General features: G+C 38.9%; 1 protein-coding gene across 5 annotated transcripts in view; it reads left to right on the forward strand.

Moving 5' to 3' along the window:
* The first annotated feature begins 425 nt into the window (after positions 1-425).
* Positions 426-25,951, forward strand: part of TSGA10 (testis specific 10) — a 165,257-nt gene continuing 139,731 nt past the window's right edge. For 2 of the 5 annotated variants that reach the window (XM_047852598.1, XM_047852599.1), the window contains exons 1-2: positions 18,731-18,854; positions 23,201-23,320. Coding sequence is in view for 1 of the 5 variants with exons in the window: in XM_047852596.1 (XP_047708552.1) it covers positions 722-778; positions 8,020-8,148; positions 18,639-18,854 (402 nt within the window). In the remaining 4 variants the exon portion in view is untranslated. Of the gene's footprint in view, positions 515-670; positions 779-826; positions 845-8,019; positions 8,149-18,638; positions 18,855-23,200; positions 23,321-25,951 lie in introns of those variants that run through there. The other 3 variants (XM_047852597.1, XM_047852596.1, XM_047852595.1) reach the window with 3 other exon arrangements.

Raw genomic sequence — 25,951 nt, forward strand, 5'->3', positions numbered from 1 at the left:
AGCCCTCAAAAGCAGCTCTGGGGAGTAACACGTTCCGAGTAACTCACTGAACGTGTGTCCAGAACGGTGTAAGATCCCTAAGAAAAATGGCACAAAGCTGCAGCAGCAAAGCAGCACGTATCCTACAGCTGAGGGAAGAAGGCTGGAGGATACACAGCCCTGCGCATGCGCGTTCCATCCAGGTGCGACACCGCAGGCAGAGAGTAAGAATTAAGTGGTGGAAAAGGGGGCTGCGGCTGGTTACTAGGAGACGGGACGCTCGGGTGGTCCGACTAGGCTCTGCGTGGCCGTACGCCTGCGCGGCGCGGATGGACCAGGAAGAGGCCTCTGCTACGCGGCCTGAAAGGCGGACAGGTGGACGTACGCGTCGCTACGTGCGTGGGTGCGCACGCACGGCTTGTAGTCCCCGCGAGAGGGAGGGTCGAGCCAGGTACGCGTGCGCACGGGAAATAGGGGCACGCGGAAAGGAAGCCGAGCGAAGGCGCCGGGGAGGTGGAGGACGAGCCCCCCTCAGGTACAGAGCGTGAGGGCGGGGCCGACGGCGGCTCCGACCGTCGGTAACCGCCTCCGCCTCCTTCCCTCAGGGTCCCGCCTTCCTCTGCCCCCAACCGGGGCGGGGCCACGTCGATTTAGGTGTGGGAGGGGAGGGGAAAGGGGCGGAGGATGGAGACGGGGAGGGACCTGGATCTCTGGGGCAGGCAAAGGCCCGCCAGTCGTCAGCATGAGCTCCAGCGAGGAAGCTGGGCGGCGAAGCCCAGGGAGGGACTCGGAGCTCCAGGTGGGAGCAGCAGGGATGCGCCGGGTCGGGATAAAGCAGCTCCTGGGCCGAAAGGCCCTGCAACAGGTCGGATGTGACGGGAATTAGGGGCTATGGGTGATCTCCGAGGTGGGTATTCACTGCTTGACCCGCTGGGAGGGACGGTGGAGAGCAGAGTCGCGGTCCAAGGAAGTCCTCTAGGAGCAACTTTTCCCCTGTTGTCGTTTCTTGGGCTCTTAGCGTTGAGCCGAGTTCCTATGGTGACCGCTTCGCTTCCTGCCACAGCTCTCCACTTGGTAGTTGTGGGGACTGTTCTGTTTAGAAACGCTTGGAGTGGAGCTGAGGAATTTGAAAGTCAGAGATTCGGGAGTTCAACCTGCTCTTCCTGACTCCCGGTGTCTCATTTTTAAGCCTCCTTATAGATTTTGGGAGGTGAAGGGCCGAGATTACGTAGGTATTTGCATGGAAATCTCCAATAATTTCACTGGAAATTATACGCAGGAAAGTCAGAGTGAATTGGGTTTTGTTTGAAAAAATATTTGAGACAAGCTGAGTAACTGTGGCATCTGTGAACCTGATACCTAAATACGTATAGGAATATGTTTTTTTTTCTTTAAATAAAGTCAAGCATCATGGCTTTAAGAAAGATTTGCATAGTGACAGAGTCCCAGTGTTTTCCTTCTTCCACTCCAGACCCTTATATCGCAAAATATTCGTTGTTTTAAAATTTCTCTTCTGGTTTTCTGCATTTGAAGAACACTGTTTTTTGTTTGTTTGTTTTGTTTTTTAAACATGGAAGGAGATGAGTAGAAAAATAGTTTATAACTAGAAGAAAATAGGTTAGTTATAAACATAAGTGGAAAGTGTCACATTATTCAAATCTGCTTCCAGGATAAAACTGGTTGTTTGTAGTTTAATTGCTCAATGAACTTAAACCATTCAATTTTAATTAGTGAGAAATAACTAGGAACATATATTAAGGAAATATTTATTGTAAACAATAAACTTTGGCATTATGTAATGGCAGCTTCCAAAATATATCTTATTTTGTTTACTGTCTGAAAAAAAAAATCACTGCTTATTGTCCAGCATATAATCAGATGTAGAGATTCTGTTGGCTCCTTTGCTGTATTCTTTTCAGTTGCTTAGATCAGTTTTAGGGTAATTTGCTTTTAGAGTATTCCATATACAGAGGCAATCAGAGAAGTATTATCCATTCTCTTTTCCATCACATGTCCCCTTTTCTCCCCAGATGTAGCCACTATCCTAACTTATATGATAATCTCTTTCTTGCGTTTCCTTATGGTTTCTCCATCTTTGTGTATGAACAGACATTCTAGTTTGGCTTGTTTTTGAATTTTATATAAATGGAATTGTAGTAAGTATTCCTTTGTAGTTTGCTTCTTTAGTCAATGTTATGTTTTTTAGATTTATCCATGTTGCTTGTAGTTTGTTGTTCAGTGCTCCATTTTAAGACTATACCACAATTTATTTACTCTAGTATTAGGGTTTTTATAGTTTTTGGTAACTATGAGCAACACTGCTGTGGACTTTTCCTATACATGTCCCTCATGATAATCTTTTAAAGTGAGCTGATTAGTAAGGTAGTTTTGTCTTAATGAATGTGATTAACATCAGTCTGTTATTAATATTTTTTAGTTCAGAAAAGCCTCTTAAAAACAACTCTTTAACTTCTTATGTTTCTTAGAGGTCTTGATAAATGATACTTCTAAGGCCATTGTTTTATGCTCCTTTAAAAAGACAAGTTATGGGGTGCCTGGGTGGCTCAGTCGGTTGAACGACCGACTTCAGCTCAGGTCACGATCTCGCGGTCCGCGAGTTCGAGTCCCGCGTCAGGCTCTGGGCTGATGGCTCAGAGCCTGGAGCCTGCTTCCGATTCTGTGTCTCCCTCTCTCTCTGCCCCTCCCCCGTTCATGCTGTGTCTCTCTCTCTGTCTCAAAAATAAATAAACGTTAAAAAAAAATTAAAAAAAAATAAAAAGACAAGTTATTTCTTTACAGTATAGTCTGGATAGAAGAAAAGTCAGCTTGGGTTTGGATGCAATGACTAGAGAGATTATTTCTTTTTCCTAAGAAAGGTTAAACATTGTGGCTTTACTGTTTTGTTTGAAGTGAATTCCCAAAACATTTATTCATTCATTTTTATAATCAAAATCTATCTCAAAATTATTCATAAAACTGTGGTTTTCTTCATCCTTCTGTTAGTGAGGCTATTCCTTCCTACTTCAAAATGTTAATGTAAACTTTTGGAGACAACTTTATAAAAAGAAAACAAGTTGAACTTTTGTGGAAACAGATTTCAGAATCCCATATAAAGTACTCCAGTATTTTTAATTTTTCTACCAAAATATTGCGTAGATTTGTTGAGCTTGTAGTATATGCATGATCTTTTGCTCAAGACTGATGATATTTTTTGGCACATGATCTTACCTCCTATTTCATGAAAAATGAAAATTCTTCCAGGCAGGACCTTTTGCACATTTCTATCTGTTCTTACCTAAATCTTCACCTGACCTTGCTTTTCTCTTTCTTGTCTCCGATGACAGTGCACAGACCATTTCTTTGGGTTTACTTTTTTTTTTTTTTTAATGTTTATTCTTTGAAAGAGAGAGCTTGAGAGGGGGAGAGGCAGAGAGAGAGAGGGAGACACAGAATCTGAAGCAGGCTCCAGGCTCTGAGATGTCAGCACAGAGCCCAACATGTGGCTTGAACCCACAAACCATGAGATCGTGACCTGAGCTGAACTCAGATGGTCAACTGACTGAGCCACCCAGGTGCCCCTCTTTGGGTTTACTTTTATTGGGTCAGTGGTCTTCCTTCATTAGTTAACATTAACCATGTTTTAGGTATCTTCACTGTGTTTATGCCTTAGGACTTCTTAAGCTAGAGTGTAAAAGCTTTAGGGAGTTCTTGAACCCCCTGAAGTTGCTTGTAAAATTTTGTATGCGTTTTTATTTTCCTGAGGAGGGGACTCAGGGCTTTTGTTTAATTCTGAAGGGAGTCCTTGATACAAGGAGAATTAAGAAACAAATTCTTCTCTTTTGTAACAACCCTTCAACAACTGTGGTCTTCTAACTTTTGCTCATAGTTTTGGGGGAACATGGAAAATATATTCTAAGTCTTTTTGGGGGAAGTTGAAGTCAAAAATAGTTTTTTGTACTCTTTTTCTCTATATTCCCTTGGCATACATTACATTCCACTGATATGGTGTTAATACTGACTATAATTTCTGATTTATTTTTTCTGGACTTCCCTAGATCCATCTAAAAATTGTAGGTTTTTGTTTTCCATCTTCCTATCCCCAGAATCTAATGTTGGTTCGTTCTTATTCTAGCTATTTATAAATTTGTTTTGTAAGTGAATAAATGTGGTTGTTAAAATCTTAAAATATAAATAGAAATGGTGACAGTAGGGTTAGAAAAAAATGTATTTAAGAGAGGTTTTAGTGAAAAGACTAGTAGGACTTGATGGCCGATAATATATATAGCACTTCTTTTTGCCAGGCAGTGTTCTAAAATGCTTTATCGAACTCATTTAGTCTTCACACCCTATCACGCAAGTATTATTATCATTCCTGTTTCAGAGATGGGGAAGCCATGGCCAGAGATCTAACTTGCTCATAGGCAGCTAAGAAACAGCACAACTAGCATAATGAACATAAGCAGTCTGATGCTAAAGAACAAGCTCCTAACCACTATGCTGTGATGCTTCCTCATTGAGAATGGTTGTGATTTTAGCTTGAGTGTTTATCGTAACAATTTGCTGCTTCCAAAGTACTTTCACTTGTATTCTTTAAGATCTGTACAGGAACACAAGTTCCATTTAGATAGAGATTATGGGAGTGTGGAGGATATTCAGTGGTCTGAGGTGGGGAAACTGGCAGGCCAGGCATGGGCATTTCAGATACACTGATTTCTCTCCCTTTTCACTGCCTCCAAAGATAGTGCAGAGAACGTAGCAACTCTAATATGATTGCCCACAATTGTCAGGTAGACTTTTGGCCTCTTGCTACTTTTAATTTCTAGTCTAACCTGATAGGTAATTTTATAGAATCCCTACCTGACTATTCAGTTTACCAAAGAGAAGAAAGTTCAATTTTATCTGCTTTTGTACACTGCTTCCTTATCAACCTATACAAATTTTTATTGGCAGTTTCCTATTATGCTAAGAATTCTGTGCAGGTTGGTAGGACTACAGAGAACTTTAGGACACTGCTTGTTTGTAAGATTCTAATAATTGTGTGAGGAAGACATATCCAGAAAAATAAATAGCTACACAGATTATTGTATAACCAATACATACAGAAGTCTCAATAAATAATCACTGTGGTGCCTGAGTGGCTAGTTGGTTAAGCATCTGACTTTGCCTCAGGTCATGATCTCATGGTTCATGGGTTCGAGCCCTGCCTTGGGTTCTGTGCTGACAGCTTGGAGCCTGCAGCCTGCTTCAGATTCTGTGTCTCCCTTTCTCTCTCTCTGCCCCTCCCCAACTCACGTTCTGTCTCTCTCTTAAAAATAAGTAAACATTAAAAAAAAAAAAAAAGAAGTAATCACTATCTGATGGAGAATACTGAGAACACCTACTAGAAAATATGGAATTCAAGCTGTGCCTCAGAAGTGTCTTTCGTTAAATGGAGAAAAGATAGTATGTTTCTATAATGATAATATGAACCTATGTGTAAAGAATGTAGAATAGTTTTTTTCATAAAGGGATTCTTGGAGATATCAATTAGGAGATAAGTTTGGAGAAGTGGGAGGCAACCACATTATGAAGAACTGTGAATGCGTGGCAGGTTTCCACTTCATTTGAAGAGATCCTTGCTATTCAAAGTGTAGTCTCTGTACTAACCAAATAAGGAATTACTGAGCAGCATTTTTAGAAATGCAGTATTTCAAGCCTACCATGGATAAGAAAATTCCTAAATGATTTAGATGTTCAGAAGATTTGAAAAGTACTGTTAATTATAGTGAATAGTCTGAATCTGTTATTCTAAGTCAAATGTTTATAACTAGGAATACATTTTTCAACAGAAACTATGTAAGCAATGGTACTTGGGATTTTGGCTTAACCTATAAAATCTTAAATGATTTATAAATTAGAATTAGTCTGTGAAGGATGTCTTGGTGGCTCAGTTGGTTAAGCATCCGACTCTTGATTTCAGCGGTATCATGGTCTTGGAGTTGTGAGATTGAGCCCTATATCGGGCTCCATGGTGGGCATGGAGCCTGCTTAAGATTCTCTCTCTCTGTCTCTCTCTCTCTCTCTCTACCCCCCTCTGCCCCTCTCCCCTCCAAAAAAAAAAAAAAAAGAAAAAGAAAAAGAAATACTCTGTGAGATCTAATGCTGAAATTCCAGGTGAGGCAGTAACTGTTGGAATGAAAAACAGAAAAGTAGATTTATGTCTAGTTTAGGGAAAGGAAAAAAGGAAAATAAGCCTGTCAGACTGCTAAGTGCTGGATTGCACAGGGTATAACACAAGGTCAGGGACTGGGGGATCCTGATCCTGCATTTTCCCAAACACTAGATTTTGGACAATAGCATCTGTGTGGCCGGGAGAGATCTAGGATGCTTGTGGCAAATACTTTCTTCCTTAACATAATGTTAGCTTTGGTTCAGGGAAAGAAAAAATTACTTTCCTAAATTACACAGTTTCTGAGATACATTCTCATGTAGAAAAATCACATTGTGATGGTACATGGGTGGCTTAGTAGGTTGAGCTTCCAACTCTTGATTCGGGTCAGGTCATGATCCCAGGTTCATGGGATCAAGCCCCTTGTCAGGCTCCAAGCTGAGTGTGGAGTCTGCTTGGGATTCTCTCTCTCCCTCTCCCTCTCTCCCTCCCTCCCTCCCTCTCTCTCCCCCTGCTCCTCTCCTTTGCTGGCGCATACGTGTTATCTCTCTCTTAAAAACAAACAAACAAACAAAAAAACACAGTGTGGAGTAGTATGTACAGTATACTAAAGTGAAAAATACTTTAACACGTTATTTTGCACTTGGGCAAATATATATGTAGGAAAAATTCCTAGAAGTAGAATCATCTGTGCAGAAGCTACGTGCATTTATAGTGTTGCTAGATTTTACATAATTGTTCTCGAGAAATATTGTGTCAATTTAACCCACCACCAGTGATGTATAAGAATGTTAAATTATAGGGGCGCCTGGGTGGCTCAGTCAGTTGGACATCGATTTTGGCTCAGGGCATGATCTCATGGTTCATGGGTTCGAGCCCTGCGTTGGGCTCTATGCTGACAGCTCAGAGCCTGGAGTCTGCTTCAGATTCTCGGTCTCCCTCTCTTTCTGTCCTTCCCCCGCTCAGCCCTGTCTCTGTCTCTCTCTCAAAAATAAACAAACATTAAGAAAAAAGTTACATTATATATCCAACTTTTTGATCTTTGCCAATATGAGATTAAAAAATGGTATCTCCATGTTTTAATTTGTATCCTTCTAAATGGTGAGATTGAGTATCTTTTAACCTATTTGAGAGCCATTTCTGTGAAATATCCATATTTTCATCAACTTTTAGAGTATTTTCTGTTTTTATTTATAAGAATCATTTCTGTATTAGGGAAGTTAGCCCTTTGTGATATGTGTAGCAAAGCTTTTTGTTAATATACAAAAGCAGCAACAAATATGTAGCTAGTAGCTGTTATATTGGACAACACAGGCCTAAAGGTAGACTACATAATTTGTTGCTGACCTGTATTTCCTTAGAACAATGATTACCAAATGGATAGGATGGGGTATGTCTTTTTTGTTTTTTTTTATTTAAAAAAAAATTTTTTTTTCCAACGTTTATTTATTTTTGGGACAGAGAGAGACAGAGCATGAATGGGGGAGGGGCAGAGAGAGAGGGAGACACAGAATCGGAAACAGGCTCCAGGCTCTGAGCCATCAGCCCAAAGCCTGACGCGGGGCTCGAACTCACGGACCGCGAGATCGCGACCTGGCTGAAGTCGGATGCTTAACCGACTGCACCACCCAGGCGCCCCTGGGGTATGTCTTTTTTGAAAAGCATGTGTAATATTGTAGTTTTATATTTGGAAAACACAAAAAGTTTATAACATGAAATTTTAAGAAAGTAAAGCTTGATGAAAATCCTCTTAGCTGGTGGGACAAGGTTAAAAACAATTGAAAATGTATCTAAAAATATTGTTAATTTCCAAAATCATTAATTGTTGTAAGGAATCACAAAACTGTTTTAAACTAAAAAATCTCTGCATCATTCTCATTTTTTCCCACTAGGTTACCACCAGAGAACATGATTTTGGTCTAGGGGCTCCATTTTCTGAAGCTGAAAAATACCAGAATACTCTCCAGCTAGAGCAAGAAGTGAGAAATCAAGACAAATTCATCTCTGCACTGAAATTACAGGTTATATTTAATTTCTGTATTTCCCTGAATTAATTTGGGATGGAGGCCTATTTTAAAACAAGAAGATGGAGAATAAATACTAATTCAGTGCTCATTGACATCTTATGAGTCTAAAATCATTCCATTTCTATCTTAACCATTTTGATACATGCAGATTCAGATACATATAATGAGTGCAAACTATGTGGCAAGTGTTGTATCCAGTATTTTTAAGTACATAATGTTACTTAATCATTTCCAACCTTGTGAAATAGTGATGTTATTTCCATTTTAAAGACATGGAAGCTGAGGTTCCAAGAGATTAGAGAATTAAGATATTTGAGTAATGAGTGACAGAGCTAAGTAGGATTTGTTTGAGTTTCCAAGTTAGCTAAGATTTGAACCCAGTTCTCTGTATTGTCTGTTCACCTGGTGCGTGATGTGCCGTATGGCTACTAATGAAGGCTATTAAAACAAACTTCCTCTTTTAGGAAAATGGAGTAGACTTACTTTGCCCTATTTCTCCCACCAAGTACAGCTAAAAATGCTGAGCGTTTTGTTATAAAACAAATATAAGGACATCCTGAAAGGTGGGAAGGAGGAGGAAGACTGGCTAGGGACCTCAGCACACATTAAGTGACACATTGGTGAATTCCTGGGTTTTTCTTTTGCTCCATATATCTCAGAGTGCTGGAAAAACTGGCATCTAGAAATAGCAATGGATGCAGACAAAAACAGCTCTCAGAAGAGCCATTCTTCCAGACAAAAGAACTAGGAAGGCAGCAGCCTCGCAATATGGTTTTTTTTCCTTTGTCCTAGGTTTTATTATTTTTTTTCCCCCAAATTTATTTAGTTATTTTGAGGGAGAGAGAGAGTGTGAGCCGGGCAGGGACAGAGAGAGAGGGAGAGAGCGAGAGAGAGAGAGAGAGAATATCCCAAGCAGGCTCCACACTGTCCTGCAGAGCCTGATGTGGGGCTTGATTCCATGACCTTGAGATCATGACTTGAGCTGAAGTCAGATGCTTGACTAACTGAGCCAACCAGTGCCCCTCTGTCCTAGGTTTTTATAATTTATGTATTTTTTTAATTTGGAAGTAATATCAAACTTATGTAAGTCACAAGTACAGAACAAAGACTATCGTCCTTCAAACCATTTGAGAGTAAATTGCAGACCTGCTGTCCTGATCTCTCTAAAATATGAGTGGGTATTTCCTATAAATAAGAACACTTTCCTACAAGATCACAGTACAATCTAGTAAAATCAGGAAATGAATTTCAATACATCGCTGCCAGCTAAGCCTCTGGCTTAATTTTTGCCAATTGTTCCATAATGTCCTCAGTTAGAAAAAGATCTAGTCCAGCATTGCACATTGCACTTAATTATCATGTCCATTTATCTCCTTCATTCTGGAACAGTTCCCCATTCTTCCTTGATGTTCATGACTATGACACTTTAAAGAACACAGGTGAGGGACGCCTGGGTGGCTCAGTCGGTTGAGCGTCTGACTTCAGCTCAGGTCATGATCTCGTGGTTTGTGAGTTCGAGCCCTGTGTCAGGCTCTGTGCTGACAGCTTGGAGCCTGGAGCCTGCTTTGGATTCTGTGTCTGTCTGTCTGTCTGTCTCTCTCTCTGCCCTTCCCCTATTTGTGCTCTGTCTCTCAAAAATACATATATGTAAAAAAAAAAAAAATTAACACAGGTGAATTATTTTGTAGAATGGCCATTGATTTGGGTTTGTCATGATTATGTTAATGAACCTTTGGCTGTGTGGTAGCCTTCAAATTGGCCCCACCTCATGTTACTCCCATTCTTATGCGGTCTTTTCACATATTGTACCATAATTGATCTTTGTGACCAAGAGCATAGAGCAGAAGTGATTAAGTTATAGAGTGATCTCTTGGATCATTTGCTCTGAAGGAAGCAAACATCCATGATGTGAGTAGCCCTGTGAACAGGCCAGCATGGCAAGGTACTGAATCATCTAGCCAGTAACCAGTGAGAAACAGGCCTGCAAACTGTGTTGGGTGAGCTTGGGAGTGGATTCTCCAGTCCCAGTTAAACCTTGCCATGGTGACTGTCACCCTGGCTGACTCTTCTGACCTTGTGAGAGACCTTAAACCAGAATTAGCAAATTAAGCCACTCCCAGATCCCTCACCCCCGGAAACTGTGACATAATAAATGTTGGCTTAAGGTACAACATGAATACAGACAGGAATAGTACAGAAATGGTGGTGGGTTCTTTTCATTGCATCCCATCAAGTAGCACACAATTTCAATTTGTTCTATTACTAATGATCTTTATTTGGATCTTTCGATTAAAGCGATATCTTCTGGGTTTTTCCCTGGTGAAGTTGCTTTTTTTCTCTCTTTTATTTTTTAATTTTTGTATTGAAGTACAGTTGACATCCAGTGTTAGATTAGTTTCAGGTGTACAGTGTAGTGATTTGACAGCTCTATATATTATGCTATCCTCACCCCAAGAGTAGTTGCCATCTATTACCATATGATGCTGTTACAATACCATTGACTATCCCCATGACTTATTCATTCCATGACTGGAAACCTATATATCCCCCACTCCCCTTCACTCATTTTTCCATTCCCTCCCCCACCATTTTGTTCTTTGTATTTATAGGTTTGTTTCTAATGCAGACAACTCTTAGACAATACCTGCCCACTCAAATACCACGAAAAACACTCTGTAGCCCCACTCCTGCCAGCAAAGGCTGAGTTAAGAGCCTAGACTTCCACTTTTGCCATGCTGTAACAAGGAGTCCTGGCCATGCCTCATGCCCTAGTCCCCAACCCTCCATCGCACCAGCGTGCTATCAAAGAGGAATGCTGGCTGGGGAGCCAAGACTTTAGTGCCCACCAGGCAGTAAGTACATCCTCCAACCCCATAAAGTCAGCAAAGACCATGTGGGGCACCTAGATATCCACCCTCACTCAGAGTAAGAAGTGTCCCCTTTTTGCTAAGGTGGTGTCAGAGGAGACGTAATGCAGAGTCAGGACTTTTGCCACCTCTTAGCATTAACCAGTTTACTCACCTGCAGTGGTGGTGGAGGACACATGGGAACAGTAACAAGTTGCCTCTGTTCTTCCTCACTGTGGTGGTGTCAGCAGGGGCCTGCCTGGTGGGGACCCTGAACTCCCATCCCTGCCTAGAGTAACAAGGAGAGCGCCTTCTCCAGGTGTCAAGAGAGGCCTAGTAGAGAAATTGGACTTCACCTACACCTAGCAGTAAGAAGGTAGTGTCCCACCTTTTTAGCTAGAACTAAAATACCAGGAAGTGTGACAGGAAGCCTACCATAACACAAGAGCAAATCTCAATGAAAAAAATCACTTCTTGGAGTGCCTGGGTGGCTCAGTCGGGTAAGCATCTGACTCTTGATTTCGGTTCACATCATGACCTCACAGTTTGTGAGTTCAAGCCTCGTATGGGGCTCTTTGATGACAGTGCAGAAACTGCTTGGAATTCTCTCTCTCTCTCCCCCTCTGTCTTTGCCCCTACCTCACTTGTGCTCTCTCTCTCTCTCAAAATAAATAAATAAATTTTAAAAATATTAAAAAAAAATTACCTTTTATCTTAAGAATCAGGAATATCTCAACCTCAGTGAGAAAAGACAACCAAGAGATGCCAACACAAAGATGAATTAGATACTACAATTATCTCACACAGATATTAAATCAGTTGTCATATAAATGCTCCAACAGGAATTCTGAGCATGTTTGAAATAAGTAAAAAATAGAAAATCTCATCTAAGAAAGAAAGGATATAAAGAAGAACCAAGTGGAAATTTGGAATCAACCAAGATATTCTTCAAAAGGTGAATAGATAAGCAAATTGTGGTATATCTGTACAATGGAATATTAGTCGTTGATAAAAAGAAATGAGCTATCAAGCCACAAAAAGCCATGAAGGAACCTTGAAAGCAAATTGCTAGGTGAGGAAAGCCAACTGAAAAGGTTACATACTTTTATGATTCCAACTATATGACCTGAAAAAGACAAAACATAGAGACATTAGAAAGATCACTGGTTGCCGGGGATTTGGTGGAAAGGAGAGTCGGAGGGGTAAATGGAGGACATGTATTTTTCAAGTAGTGAAACTGTTGTATATGATATAGTAATGGTAGGTGCATGTTATTATGCATTTGTCAAAACCCATAGAATCTACAACCCAAACAGTAAATCCTACTATAAACTCTGACTTTAATTAAATGTGTCAATGTTGTCATTAATTGTAACAAATGTACTGTACAAATACAAGATTTAAATAAGATGGGAAACTGTGTGTGGAGTGGGGAGAAGGGGTATATGGGAACTCTCTGTACTTCCTGATCAATTTTTCTGTAAACCTAAAACTGCTCTAAAGAAAAAAATAAAGTCTATTAAAAAATGCATAGGAGGGGCGCCTGGGTGGCGCAGTCGGTTAAGCGTCCAACTTCACCCAGGTCACGATCTCGCGGTCCGTGAGTTCGAGCCCCGCATCGGGCTCTGGGCTGATGGCTCAGAGCCTGGAGCTTGTTTCCGATTCTGTGTCTCCCTCTCTCTCTGCCCCTCCCCCGTTCATGCTCTGTCTCTCTCTGTCCCAAAAATAAATAAACGTTGAAAAAAAAAATTAAAAAAAAATGCATAGGAGAAGTTATATCTAAATCATGCATTTGATACGGATTAATAATTGAGAATATACAAAGAACTCTACAACAATAAAAAAAAAAATTCAAAAGTGAGCAAAGGACCTGAATAGTCATTTTTGAATAGACATTTTTCCAAAGACCTACAAATGGCAAGAAAGCACATGAGGGGCACCTGGGTAACTCTGTTGGTTGAACGTCTGACTTTGTCTTAGGTCATGATCTCATGGTTCGTGAGTTCGAGCCCCGCATCGGGCTTGCTGCTGTCACCACAGAGCCTGCTTTGGATCCAGAGACTGATCATGTTAATGGATTGGAAGCCTAAACATAATAAAAATGTCAGTTTTCTCCAAATTGATATACGGGTTTAATGCAATTCCCATCAAAACCCCAGCAAAAACAGCTTTGAAAAAGAATAATAAAGTGGAAAGAGTCATTCTCTTTTGGTTTCAAAACTTTGTATATATCTACAGTAATTAAGACTGTATGGTGGGGGGGATAGACACAGATCAATGATACAGAATAGTGAATCCAGAAATAGCCTTATGCAAATACAGCCAAAAGGTTTTTGACAGAAGTGCAAGTGCAGTTTAATGGAAGAAAGATAATCTTTTCAATAAAAGATGCTGGAACAATTGGATATCTTTTAGGGAAGAAAATGAACCTAAGCCTAAACTTCACACCTTATATAAAAATTAATTCAAAATGGATCATAGATTTAAATATAAAACACAAAACTATGAAACTTTCATAGGGTAACAGAAAACCTTCAGGGCTTTGGGCTTGGTGAAGAGTTCTTAGTGTGACACCAAAAGCATGATTCATAAAAGAAAAATTGATACTCAGACTTCACCAAAATTTAAATACTTTACTTTGTGAAAGACCCTGTTAACAGGATGAAAAAAAACGATAACCCATACTTCTTTTTATTTTTTTTTTAAATGTTTTTTTTCAACGTTTATTTATTTTTGGGACAGAGAGAGACAGAGCATGAACGGGGGAGGGGCAGAGAGAGAGGGAGACACAGAATCGGAAACAGGCTCCAGGCTCTGAGCCATCAGCCCAGAGCCTGACGCGGGGCTCGAACTCACGGACCGCGAGATTGTGACCTGGCTGAAGTCGGACGCCTAACCGACTGCGCCACCCAGGCGCCCCCCATACTTCTTTTAAAAAAAAAAATTTTTAATGTTTATTTTTGAGAGAGCGAGAGACAGAGCACAAGTAGGGGAGGGGCAGAGAGAGAGAGAGAGAGAGAGAGACGCAGAATCTGAAGCAGGCTTCAGGCTCTGAGCTGTCAGCACAGAGCCCGGTGCAGGGCTCAAACCCACAAACCGCGAGATCATGACCTGAGCCGAAGTCGGACGCTTAACCAACTGAGCCACCCAGGTGCCCCTACAAACCATATTTCTGCGAGAAGAATCGTATGTAGGGTACATGAAGAATTCTTAAAACTCAGCAGTAAAAAGCAACAATTCAATTAGAAAATGAGCAAAAGACATGAAGAGGTATTTCACAGAAGGATATATGTTGAGCACATGAAAATGTTCAACCTTTCCAAACATCAGGGAAATGCAAATTAAGTCCAAGATAAAATAACAATGCACACCTATAAGAACAGTTAAAAATAGTGACAATACCCAATGCTGGCAAGGATGAGGAGAAACCAGATAGTTCTGGGTATTCCACAGACATGAAAACTTATGTCCACTCAAAAACTTGTATATGACGGTTCATAGCAGCATTGTTTGTCAAAGACTGGAAACAATTACAATTTCCCTTAATAGGTAAATGACTAAGCAAACTGTGATAATCTATACCATGAAATATTACTCAGCAACAAAAAAGATTGAACTATTGGTCCATAGAACTTGGATAGATCTCAACGACATTGTGTTGTGTGAAAAAGCCAATGACGAGAGATCACATACTATGATCTTTATCACATGATTTTATTTATATAACATTCCTGAAAAGAGAATTATAGAGATTAGTGGTTGCTAAGAGTTAAGGATGGGCAGGGTAGTGGATGTGACTGTAAAGGGGTGTCAGTAGGGCAATCTTTGTGGTGATGGAATAATTCTGTATCTTATTGAGATGCTGACTACAGCAGTCTATACATGGGATAAAATGGAATAGAAAACAATATGCACATATCATATCAATGTCAAATCTCTGTGATATTGTGCTATAATTGTTTAAGATGTAACTATTGGGGAAAGTGGGTCAAGGGTATAGGAGACCTCTCTGTACTCTTTACAACTTCCTGTGAATCTTTACTTATTTCAAAATAAATAGTTAAAAAAATTTTTTTAATGTTTATTTACTTTTGAGAGAGAGAGAGAGAGAGAGACAACGTGAGTGGGGGAGGGGCAGAGAGAGAGAGAGAGAGAGAGAGACAATCTGAAGCAGGCTCCAGGCTCTGAGCTATTAGCCCAGAGCCAGATGCAGGGCTCAAGCCCATGAGCTGTGAGACCATGACCTGAGCTAAAGTCGGACACTTAACTGACTGAGCCACCCAGGTGCCCCCCAAAAGTTTTTTTTTTAAGTTACTTTTTGATTACCTGTTATCAACCAGAAATTTTACTTGAACTTTTGTACCTGACTACACCCTACAAATTGTAGGTATTCTCTGTTTAGCAGATGAAAGTTAAGAGGCTTCCATTTATTTTTTCTGAAGTCAGATGTATCTCTTAGGATCAAGAAAATATGGTAAATTGCCCAGGGTTAAGTAACTGGTAAAGAACTGCAACAGGATTTGAACCTGTCTGCCTAATTGCAAAGCCTACATCCTTTCTCCTACTTGAAACTATCTCTTCTAAAGTACTTGTGTCTTAGAATTAAGTGAAAGTAGGGCTTGATGTTAAAGGTGAGAGGAATGAGTATTTATTTAATGTATTTGTTTTTATTTAAAAATAATTTGAGCATTATATGCTAGATATATAATGATAAATGAGAGGTGTGTTGATACGGAAGTTGGAGACAATCACTTAAAATTGTTTTTTAATGTTTATTTAAGGAGATGGGAAGGGGCAAAGAGGGAGACACAGAAGCTGAGGCAAGCTCCAGGCTCTGAGCTGTCAGCACAGAGCCTGACTCAAGGCTCGAACCATAAACCACGAGATCGTGACTTGAGCCAAAATCAGACACTTTAACCGACTGAGCCACCCAGGCTTCCCTAGAATAGAGACTATCACTTTAAAGTTGCTTAGAATTTAGTGGGACAGGGAGGTAAACACATAATATACATTATAAAATACTAAGATTAAACTGTGTAAGAGGCTTTATGGATCACAGAAGGAGAGGCATTTAACCTGGTATAGTGGAAGGTTAGCAAACATTTTTAGTGTGCTCTTATTGCTCAGAAATATGACACTGTAGAAGCCATGAACAAAGACAAAAATATATATAAATAGATAAATTGAAGTTTATCTGTTTGTTTATCCCACATCCTATGGTTTTTTTTTAATTTTTTTAATTTTTTTTTATTTTAAGAGAGAGAGGGGAGGGGAGGGGCAGACAGAGAATCCCAAGCAGGCTCCTCACTGATAGTGCAAAGCCTGACTAGGGGCCTGAACCCACAAACTGTGTGATAATGACCTAAGCTGAAATCAAGAGTCAGACGCTTAACCAACTGAGCCACCCAGGCACCCCCCACATCCTATAGTTTAAAAAATGATACAAGTAATGAAAATAGCTTAGGTAATAAGAACAGGGGAAAATAAACTTAGGGAAAGCATGGGATAGGAATACCAAACAGGAGATCATTGTACACAGGTTCTGTGCTAGTTACTAGAGATGGGTTGCAGATTGTTTTAAAAATTCCTTGAGACAAGGGCAAAAAGGAAATTTTAGTTAAATAATTCACTGTCCCGAGGATAAGAACAAACCAGGTATCCAAGAGAAGCATGTTTTCCTGAAATTGAGACATGAGCCAAGTTTTCTTTGGGAATTCTTATAAAGAGGGTTGTAGGACATAATATATAACATCTTCCTTAACTTAGTAAAGTTTTTAAAATGAGTCTAGCATCCTGGAACTTAGATACATAGGGGCTGGTGGAAAGTTAAACTGGAGAGGTCAGTAGGGTTGGCATCACAACATTTTTTAAATCTTACTCTCAGTGTGATAAAGCACCATAAGGTTACAGGAGTTAACTCCAATTTGCACTTTCAAGGAATTTGTAGCTGTATATGGTAGAACGCCAAAAGAGAAGAAAGTAGGAGGTATTGCTGAAATTCAGGCCAGTTGTGATAAAAGACTCAACTAAGGAAATAAGTGCATATACGGTTTCTGTTTTTGGTTTTTCTTTTTTTTTTAATTTTTCAAAATTTTTCTTGTTTCCTGGATTTGATAATTTAAATTCTTTACTTGTATTTTTAAAAATTATTTATTTTTAAATTTACATCCAAGTTAGTTAGCATATAGTGCAACAATGATTTCAGGAGTATATAAATTCTTTACCTCTAGATCTCTCAAGTTAGCATGGCTTACAAAATGCCAAAGGAAGAGTTGAATTTATTGTGCTTCTTGGTATGTATTTATTGAGTATAATAAATGTCTTGGTAATATATTTAGCTAAATATAATTCATGACCTTTAGGGTATTTATATAGTGACAAATTATAGATAAAGTTTGTGTTTTTATTTTTATTTTTTAAAAATTTTTTAATGTTTTTATTTATTTTTGAGACAGAGACAGAGCATGAGCAAGGGAGGGACAGAGAGAGAGGGAAACACAGAATCTGAAGCAGGCTCCAGGCTCTGAGCTGTCAGCACAGAGCCTGACGCGATGCTCGAACTCACAGACTGTGAGATCATGACCTGAGCTGAAGTCAGACACTTAACTGACTGAGCCACCCAGGCGCCCCAAGTTTGTATTTTTAAAGAAAACTTTGTTGCTTCTGATGGTTTGAAAAGAGTGATATCTATAGTTATTTGAAATGGGCAAGGTTGGAAGTTAGAACTAAGGATACCATTGGATGAGGGATTTAGCAATTTTTGATGCTCCTCAAAGACTGAGTCTGTTTTTCCTTCTGTCTTTTTACATTTTTTATAGGTACCAACATGTTGCCATGAATATAATAGGTGCTCAGTAAATGTTTAAGTACACAGTGAGAGAAATGGAAAAGGACCTTTGTGCCATCCTTAATAGATATTTGTTATAGCACTTAACATATTCTTTTTGTGTTTTTTCAAGTAAACAAATTCTGTGAGGGCAGGTACCTAACCTATTTTTGTATCTATGGGGTTTAACATAGTTCCTGACATATAATCATGTTCAATGGGTCTAATATATATTTCTTCCTTTAAAGGCATTTGGATACCTTCGTGATAGAAAAGGCCATTTTCTTCATCCGTTGGTTTAATAGTGGGCTGGGAAGGAAAGCTGTGGTCCTCCACATTAGTTAGCAAATACTTGACTGATTTGGTATTTAGCTTAGTCAAGTAAGTTATTAATATGTTCAAAAGAACCTCTTTTGAAGAGTTAACGTATTTTGGTAACAGTAATTAGAAATATAATTGATATGAGTTATTAAAATTAAGTAATTTCAAGAGTGTGGTTTCTTTTATACAGATATAAATATTTGGCCAGTCTTCTAATAGTTTGTTTAAGAAATCAATAGTAATTAAGTTTTTTATTAACTATAAATTATCTTGTAAGATGTAGCTATAAACCTTTAAATTTTCATTTAATATATTTTTTCAGATAGGTATTATATTTACATGCTACAAAATTCAGAAAATGAAAAAAATATATATAGCTAAGTCTCTTTCCAGGGAAGCAAACCTCCCTTCCTGATTCCATTCACCTAGTTGTTCTCCTTGGAAGCAAAGGAAATATTTTAATACGATTATTTTCTTTCTCATTACAACAGGTTGAAGATCTCAAACAGACAAATCATGGCTTGGAAGAATATGTTAGGAAACTCTTGGATAGTAAGGAGGTGGTAAGCAGTCAAATAGACGATTTAACCAGCCACAATGAGCATCTTTGTAAAGAATTGATTAAAATTGACCAACTAGCAGAGCAACTAGAAAAAGAAAAAAATTTTGTGGTGGATACCGCTGACAAAGAACTTGAAGAAGCAAAGGTATTACATTTACCATTGATAGGATTTTTTATTGAGTTACAATCGACATGTATAGCATTATATTAGTTCTAGGTATATGACAAAATGATTCACTATTTGTACATATTGTGCAATAATCACTGCAATAATTTTAGTTAGCATCTAACTACTGATCAGGAGTTTAATTCCTCTTTAAACATCATATAATTATTAGATGCAGTGTGGAAAAAGTGACATTCTCATTTATATCATTTGAAAGTTTTTTCGATTTGACATTAAATTTAAATGTCTATTCTAAGGATTAAATTGTATTGCACACTTTATTTCTTTTAAAAATTCTTGCTCAAAAAATTTCCTAGGGGCGCCTGGGTGGCGCAGTCGGTTAAGCGTCCGACTTCAGCCAGGTCACGATCTCGCGGTCCGTGAGTTCGAGCCCCGCGTCAGGCTCTGGGCTGATGGCTCAGAGCCTGGAACCTGCTTCCGATTCTGTGTCTCCCTCTCTCTCTGCCCCTCCCCCGTTCATGCTCTGTCTCTCTCTGTCCCAAAAAATAAATAAATGTTGAAAAAAAAAAAATTAAAAAAAAAAAAATTTCCTAAGTAATTGTAGTCATGGTAAAAACTTCAGACAATAGGAATGTTCCTTTTTTTTTTTTTTTTAGTGTTTATTTTTATTTTGAAAGAGACAGAACAAGTGGGGGAGGAGCAGAGAGAGAGGGAGAGAGAGAATCCCAAGCAGGCTCTGCACTGTCAGCACAGAGCCCTATGCAGGGCTTAATCTCATGAACCCTGAGATCATGATCTGAGCTGAAATCATGAGTCAGATGCTCAACTGATTTAGCCACCCAGGTGCCCCAGGAATGTTCTGTATATAAGACAGTGCTCTCCCTTCCTAATCCTTCTCTCTTCTGTAGAGAGATCTCCCAGCAAATAGATGATGCATATATTTCCATCCTTTTTTTTCCTGTCTGTTTTCACACACACGATTTACTTCACATTTTGAAGCATTTTTTAAGTCAAAGTTTTAAATGTCTGTGTGATAAAATTCATCAATTTTTACTGACTTCTGAGTTTTGATTCTTTTATTTTTTGGAAGTTCTGCTCCTTTTAAAAAATTTGAATAGACTTTATTTTAGAGCGATTTTGGGTTTATAACATAATTAAGCAGAAGGTACAGAGATTTCCCATATACCTCCTATCCCTATGTATGAACACCTTCCCTATTATCAATACTACCAACAAAGTGGTACACTGGTTAAAATTGATGAACATACATTGACTCATCATTATCACCTAGAGTCCATAGTTTACATTCGGGTTTACACTTGGTGTTGTACATTCTAAGAGTTTGGACAAATGTAGGATGACATGTATCTACCATTATAGTATCATGCAGAGTAATGTCTAGCCTAAAAATCCTCTCTTCTCCACCTAGTTTTGATCCCTGTTTAGGAAGATCTTACCTCAAGAACTACAAGAATGTTTTCTACGGTTTCTTTTAAAAAAAATTTTTTTTTAACGTTTATTTATTCTTGAGACAGAGAGAGACAGAGCATGAACGGGGGAGGGGCAGAGAGAGAGGGAGACACAGAATCGGAAGCAGGCTCCAGGCTCTGAGCCATCAGCCCAGAGCCTGACGCGGGGCTCGAACTCACAGACCGCGAGATCGTGACCCGGCCTGAAGTCGGACGCTCAACCGACTGAGCCACCCAGGAGCCCCAACTTTTAATACTTCTTAAATAATTTTTTAAACTTTTAATCCTCCCAAGGGCGCCTGGGTGGCTCATTCAGTTAAGTGTCTGACTTCAGCTCTCACGTGTGAGTTTGAGCCCCACATCACGCTCTCTGCTGTCAGTGTAGACCCTGTTTCAGACCCTCTGTCTCCATCTCTCTCTGCCTCTCACCTACTCATGCATGCTTGCTCGTGCACGCGCTCTCTCTCTCTCACACTCTCAAAAATAAATAAATATTTAAAAAAAAAGTTTTTTGGGGTGCCTGAATGGCACAGTCTATTAAGCATCCGACTCTTGGTCTCTGCTCAGGTCATGATCTCACAGTTACTGAGTTCAAGTCCCATATTGGGCTCTGGGCTGACAGTGTGGAGCCTGCTTGGGATTCTCCCTTCTCACCTTCTTTCTACCCCTCCCACTTTCTCTGTCTCTCTCTAAATAAATAAACTTTAATAAACAAATAAATAAGGTTTTAATCCTTCTGGAATTTTTATTCTGGCATGAGGTAGGGTTGGATAGTCCTTTCTTTAGTCACTGATTTGAAATGGCATTTTAATAGCTATTAAATTTTCATGTGCATGGATATGTTTCTGGACTCTTATTTCATGGATTCATTTGCTATTTTCTGTGCCACTACTGTATTATTTTAATTAGTGTAGCTTTATAATATTTTCATAAACATTTTCTTTCTTTTTTTTTTAAATATGAAATTTGTTGTCAAATTGGTTTCCATACAATACCCAGTGCTCATCCCAAAAGGTGCCCTCAATACCCATCACCCACTCTCCCCTCCCTCCTACCCACCATCAACCCTCAGTTTGTTCTCAGTTTTTAAGAGTCTCTTATGCTTTGGCTCCCTCCCTCCCTCTCTAACCTCTTTTCTTTTTTCTTCCCCTCCCCCATGGACTTCTGTTAAGTTTCTCAGGATCCACATAAGAGTGAAAGCATATGGTATCTGTCTTTCTCTGCCTGACTTATTTCACTTAGCATAACACTCTCCAGTTCCATCCGCGTTGCTACAAAAGGCCATATTTCATTCTTATTGCCACGTAGTATTCCATTGTGTATATAAACCACAATTTCTTTATCCATTCATCAGTTGATGGACATTTAGGCTCTTTCCATAATTTGGCTATTGTTGAAAATGCTGCTATAAACATTGGGGTACAAGTGCCCCTATGCATCAGCACTCCTGTATCCCTTGGGTAAATTCCTAGCAGTGCTATTGCTGGGTCATAGGGTAGGTCTATTTTTAATTTTTTGAGGAACCTCTACACTGTTTTCCAGAGCGGCTGCACCAGTTTGCATTCCCACCAACAGTGCAAGAGGGTTCTCAAACATTTTATTTCTTGACTGAGTTTAGTACCCTGCAATGAAATTTAGAAACTAGGAATGTAAACAGAATTCTAAAAATGAAGACAGTTTCATTTCTCATTGCTGCCTAATGGCTTATAAGCATGATACAGTGTATTTGAAAGCCAAAAGCAACCTATTGAGTTTTTAAAGGTGTGAATGTGCTCCATTGTCTTGGTTTTATTAATCACCACATTACTAATTGTTTGTAACAAGGTAGTTTCCTAAGGTTCGTTGTTGTTCCATGTTCTTTCTTTTTTTTTTTTAATTAAAAAATTTTTTCTTAATGTGTATTTACTTTTGAGAGAGAGAGAGAGAGAGAGAGAGAGAGAGAGAGGGAGAGAGACAGAGCCTAAGCAGGGGAGGTCAGAGAGAGAGGGAGACACAGAATCAGAAGCAGGCTCCAGGCTCTGAGCTGTCAGCACAGAGCCCGACATGGGGCTCGAACTACAAACTGTGAGAACATGACCTGAGCCAAAGTTGGACACTTAACTGACTGAGCCACCCAGGTGCCCTGAGGGGGGGGAGGGGGAGGGATTATTAAGCAGACTCCACTCCTAGCATGGAGCCCAACTTGGGGCTTGATCTCACGAACTGGGAGATCATGACCTGAGCCTAAATCAAGAGTTGGATGCTTAACTGACTGAGCCACCCAGGTGCCCCTGTTCCGTGTTATTTCTTAAGCATCCTTTTAATGTACTCTTGGTAGCACATAATAAAGCATTATATGTTACTCTTGGTATCATATGATAAAGCACTTAAATGATCAGGCTAAGAACATAAGTGTTATTATAGGTATTAACTATTATAGTAATTTGAAATATAAGAGCCCAGTGAATAAACTCTAAGGTAGTATTTGTTTTTTTATGCAGTAATTTTGCTTATTAAAATGGTGTAAAGGATAAGTAAGCTTGAATTAATGAAAAATCTGAGTAATTGAATATTGAAACATATGAAGTTTCTTACTTTAAAGTAAGGACACAGTCTTCTTTAACAGTTACCTGGAAGAGGTCCTTAGGAGAACTACTTGAGAGAGTAGATAAGAATGATGTTTTAATTTATGAATTAATCTTGTAATGGTTGCTACTAAAGTATTTGAGGGACATTTAAAAATAGCTTGAATATTTTAAACATTTCTCAATAAACTCTTGTTTGTATTGTTTCTTTAAGAACAGTTATCCTTCAATCACGGTTTATGATAAATTAAGTTCAGTCTTAATAATAAAAATTACCAAATTAAAGAACACTATATTAATGTTTTATTTTCTTCCTTGTTTTCTTCTTCAGATTAAAATTTAACTGCATCGCTTCCCAGTCTGGGAGGCCTAGTTGGCCAAATTCCCTTTAAGAGAGTGCCCGGTTTAGAAGTCATCAATTTTAAAGGATTGTTAGTGTCTGTGTTAGAGAGTGAGTACTCTGTCAGGGTGATCCTCTGCTATCAAAACGGAAATTTTAATGAGTGGGAAACATCTAAAATAAGAGCTAGGATTTACCTAAAACTGAAAATATTAAACCTACAGATGGAAATTCTGCCTGGTTCAGAAAAGAAAGAGTGTTTCTAGGAAATAGATATTCACATATTGATGTGGAACATTTGGTATATCTAAGAATTGGAAAGCTGGAGTAGAGATAGCATTGCTGATGCAGGAAAGACATTGGATAGTAAATACAGAGAGAGAAAAGTAGAAATAGGTCCTTTGGGTTGTTTAAATGTGTTGAAATGAAATCATCAACCTGAATAAGTGAATGTTACAGGTAGAATGGGGATAAGAAAGATGCACAACCAGTGTTGGGGATGTGAACACCAATGCATGTTGCCATCATCCTTAAATCAGGGGATATGCAGTCTCAGTATTCAGTTACTGGGGAGAGAATCCTTGTCTGATTTGTGGGATGAGGATTGAAGCAAGAGAATTTCTAATTTGAGCTGAGAAAGTGTTCCTGCACTATTTGCAGTTATGCTCTAGTGAGGTAGAGTCAGGTTAAATCTGTTTATCTAGAATGGAGATATATAGTATTAAATTTATTTACTTGGAAGAGTTTACTTTTAGTCATATTTTTAAAGGTCAACAGAATAACTTCTTCCATCATTTATTACATTAAAATGTTTTGAGTATTTACTCTTTTATTATTTATCATGTAAAAAATTACCCTTCAACCTTAATGTCCTCAGATGAGAAACATGTGTATATCATAGATCCAATTATAGCGTAGGTGGGTAGTTCTATTTCATGGTTTCTCAGAAAATTGTAATCCAGATGATGGCCAGGCTGTAATCATGACTTGACTGGTAGTGGAGGATTTGCTTTTTTTTTTTTAAATGTTTATTTATTTTTTGAGAGAAAGCATGTGTGGGGGGAGGAGCAGAGAAAGAGAGGAGAGAGAGAATCCCAAGCAGGCTCTGTGCTGTCAGTGCAGAGCCTGACTCCAGGCTCTATGAGATGCATGACTTGACCTGTAATCAAGAGTTGGACACTTCACTGACTGAGCCACCCAGGCACCTCAGAGGATTTGCTTTTAAGAAAACTTACTCAGATGACTGTTGGCTTTTGGGGGGAAACCTCACTTCCTTGACAGGTGCACCTCTCCCTAAGGTTGTGTGATGTATTTATGTCAGCTGACTTCTCTCTGAGCCAGTCATCCAAGAGAGACAGAAAGGAGGAATCTGCAATGCCTATTATGAACTAATCTCAAAGGTTACATACCATCACATCCTGTTCATTAGAAATGAGTTACTAAGTATAATTAGGGGGGGAAGAAATTAAGCTCCATGTTTTGAAGGACGGAATATCAAAATTTGTAGACATATTTTAAAACCACCCCAATTACATGTCTCCTTTTATCTTCTCATCTTGAGGTTTTTTTTAAATCATTTATATCTTAATAATACAGTGTTTCCTAGCTAATTGAACATAATTTTTTGAAATAAGCAGAATTGTAATTTTACCACTACTAGTTCCTTCACACAATTTATATTTTAATTAACCTAAGGGTTATTATTGGACTGGAACTTTGGTAGCTCTTGTCGTTATTGTTACATTTATGTTTGATTCAATCAATCAAAAATATTTCACGATTGACCATGTGGAAGATGAAGTGTAAAGGCTATTAAGTTCTTTGTCCCTTCCCTGCATGCTTAGTTCTCCTCTTCCTCCCATGCTTTATTTTTCTCCACAGCATTGTCCAGCTACTTTCCCCTATCTACACTCTACTCCAGCCACACTAGCCTCCTTACCATTCCTTGGAATTTGGCAGACATTCTTTTGCTTTAGGACATTTGCTATAGTCGTATCTTCTGCCTGAAATGTTCTTCTAGATTTTTATATGGTTGACCCCCTTTCTCTTTGCTCACAGGTCACTTTTCAATGAGGACTTATCTGCTAACCCTATTAAAATTCCAAACTATTCCTTCATAAAACTCCCAGTATCCTTAACTCTGCTCTTTTTTCCCCCTACATTACTACATAATTTATTTGTTAGGTTTATGTTTTATTGTCTACTCAGCTAGAATGTAAGGTTGGCCCAAAGACAGGGATCTTTGTCTATTTTTTTTAACGTTTTTGTCTGAAGTGCCTAGAACAGATGTGAATGCTCATGTATTGTTTGAATAACACAGTAACTATCTATTTACATATTTATTTTTACATATTTTGTTTTTCTCTTTTCAACTAGAATGTAAGTTCCATGAGGGCAGAGGTTTTTGTCTATTTTATTCCTTACTGTCCCCAGCATATAACACATTATAAGGCACATAGTAGGTCCTCATTAATCAATTGTCAAATAAATGAAAACACTGGGTCAGCATCTTTTCTCTTGGGCCAGTTATAATTTTGTTTTTATTTTTAAGTAATCTCTACACCCAATGTGGGCTCAAACTTAAAACCCCAAGATCAAGAGTCACATGTTCTATCGACTGAGTCAGCTGGGTACCCCTAAATTAATTTTTCAGAGTGGAATCAGCATTATGTTTTTTATGTCTATAAAAGTAATATATGCTGCTTATAGAAATTTCAGTCCATATAGAAGAGTATGAAGAAA

Source organism: Prionailurus viverrinus, chromosome A3 (assembly GCF_022837055.1).
Source record: "Prionailurus viverrinus isolate Anna chromosome A3, UM_Priviv_1.0, whole genome shotgun sequence".
NCBI classification, from domain to species: domain Eukaryota; kingdom Metazoa; phylum Chordata; class Mammalia; order Carnivora; family Felidae; genus Prionailurus; species Prionailurus viverrinus.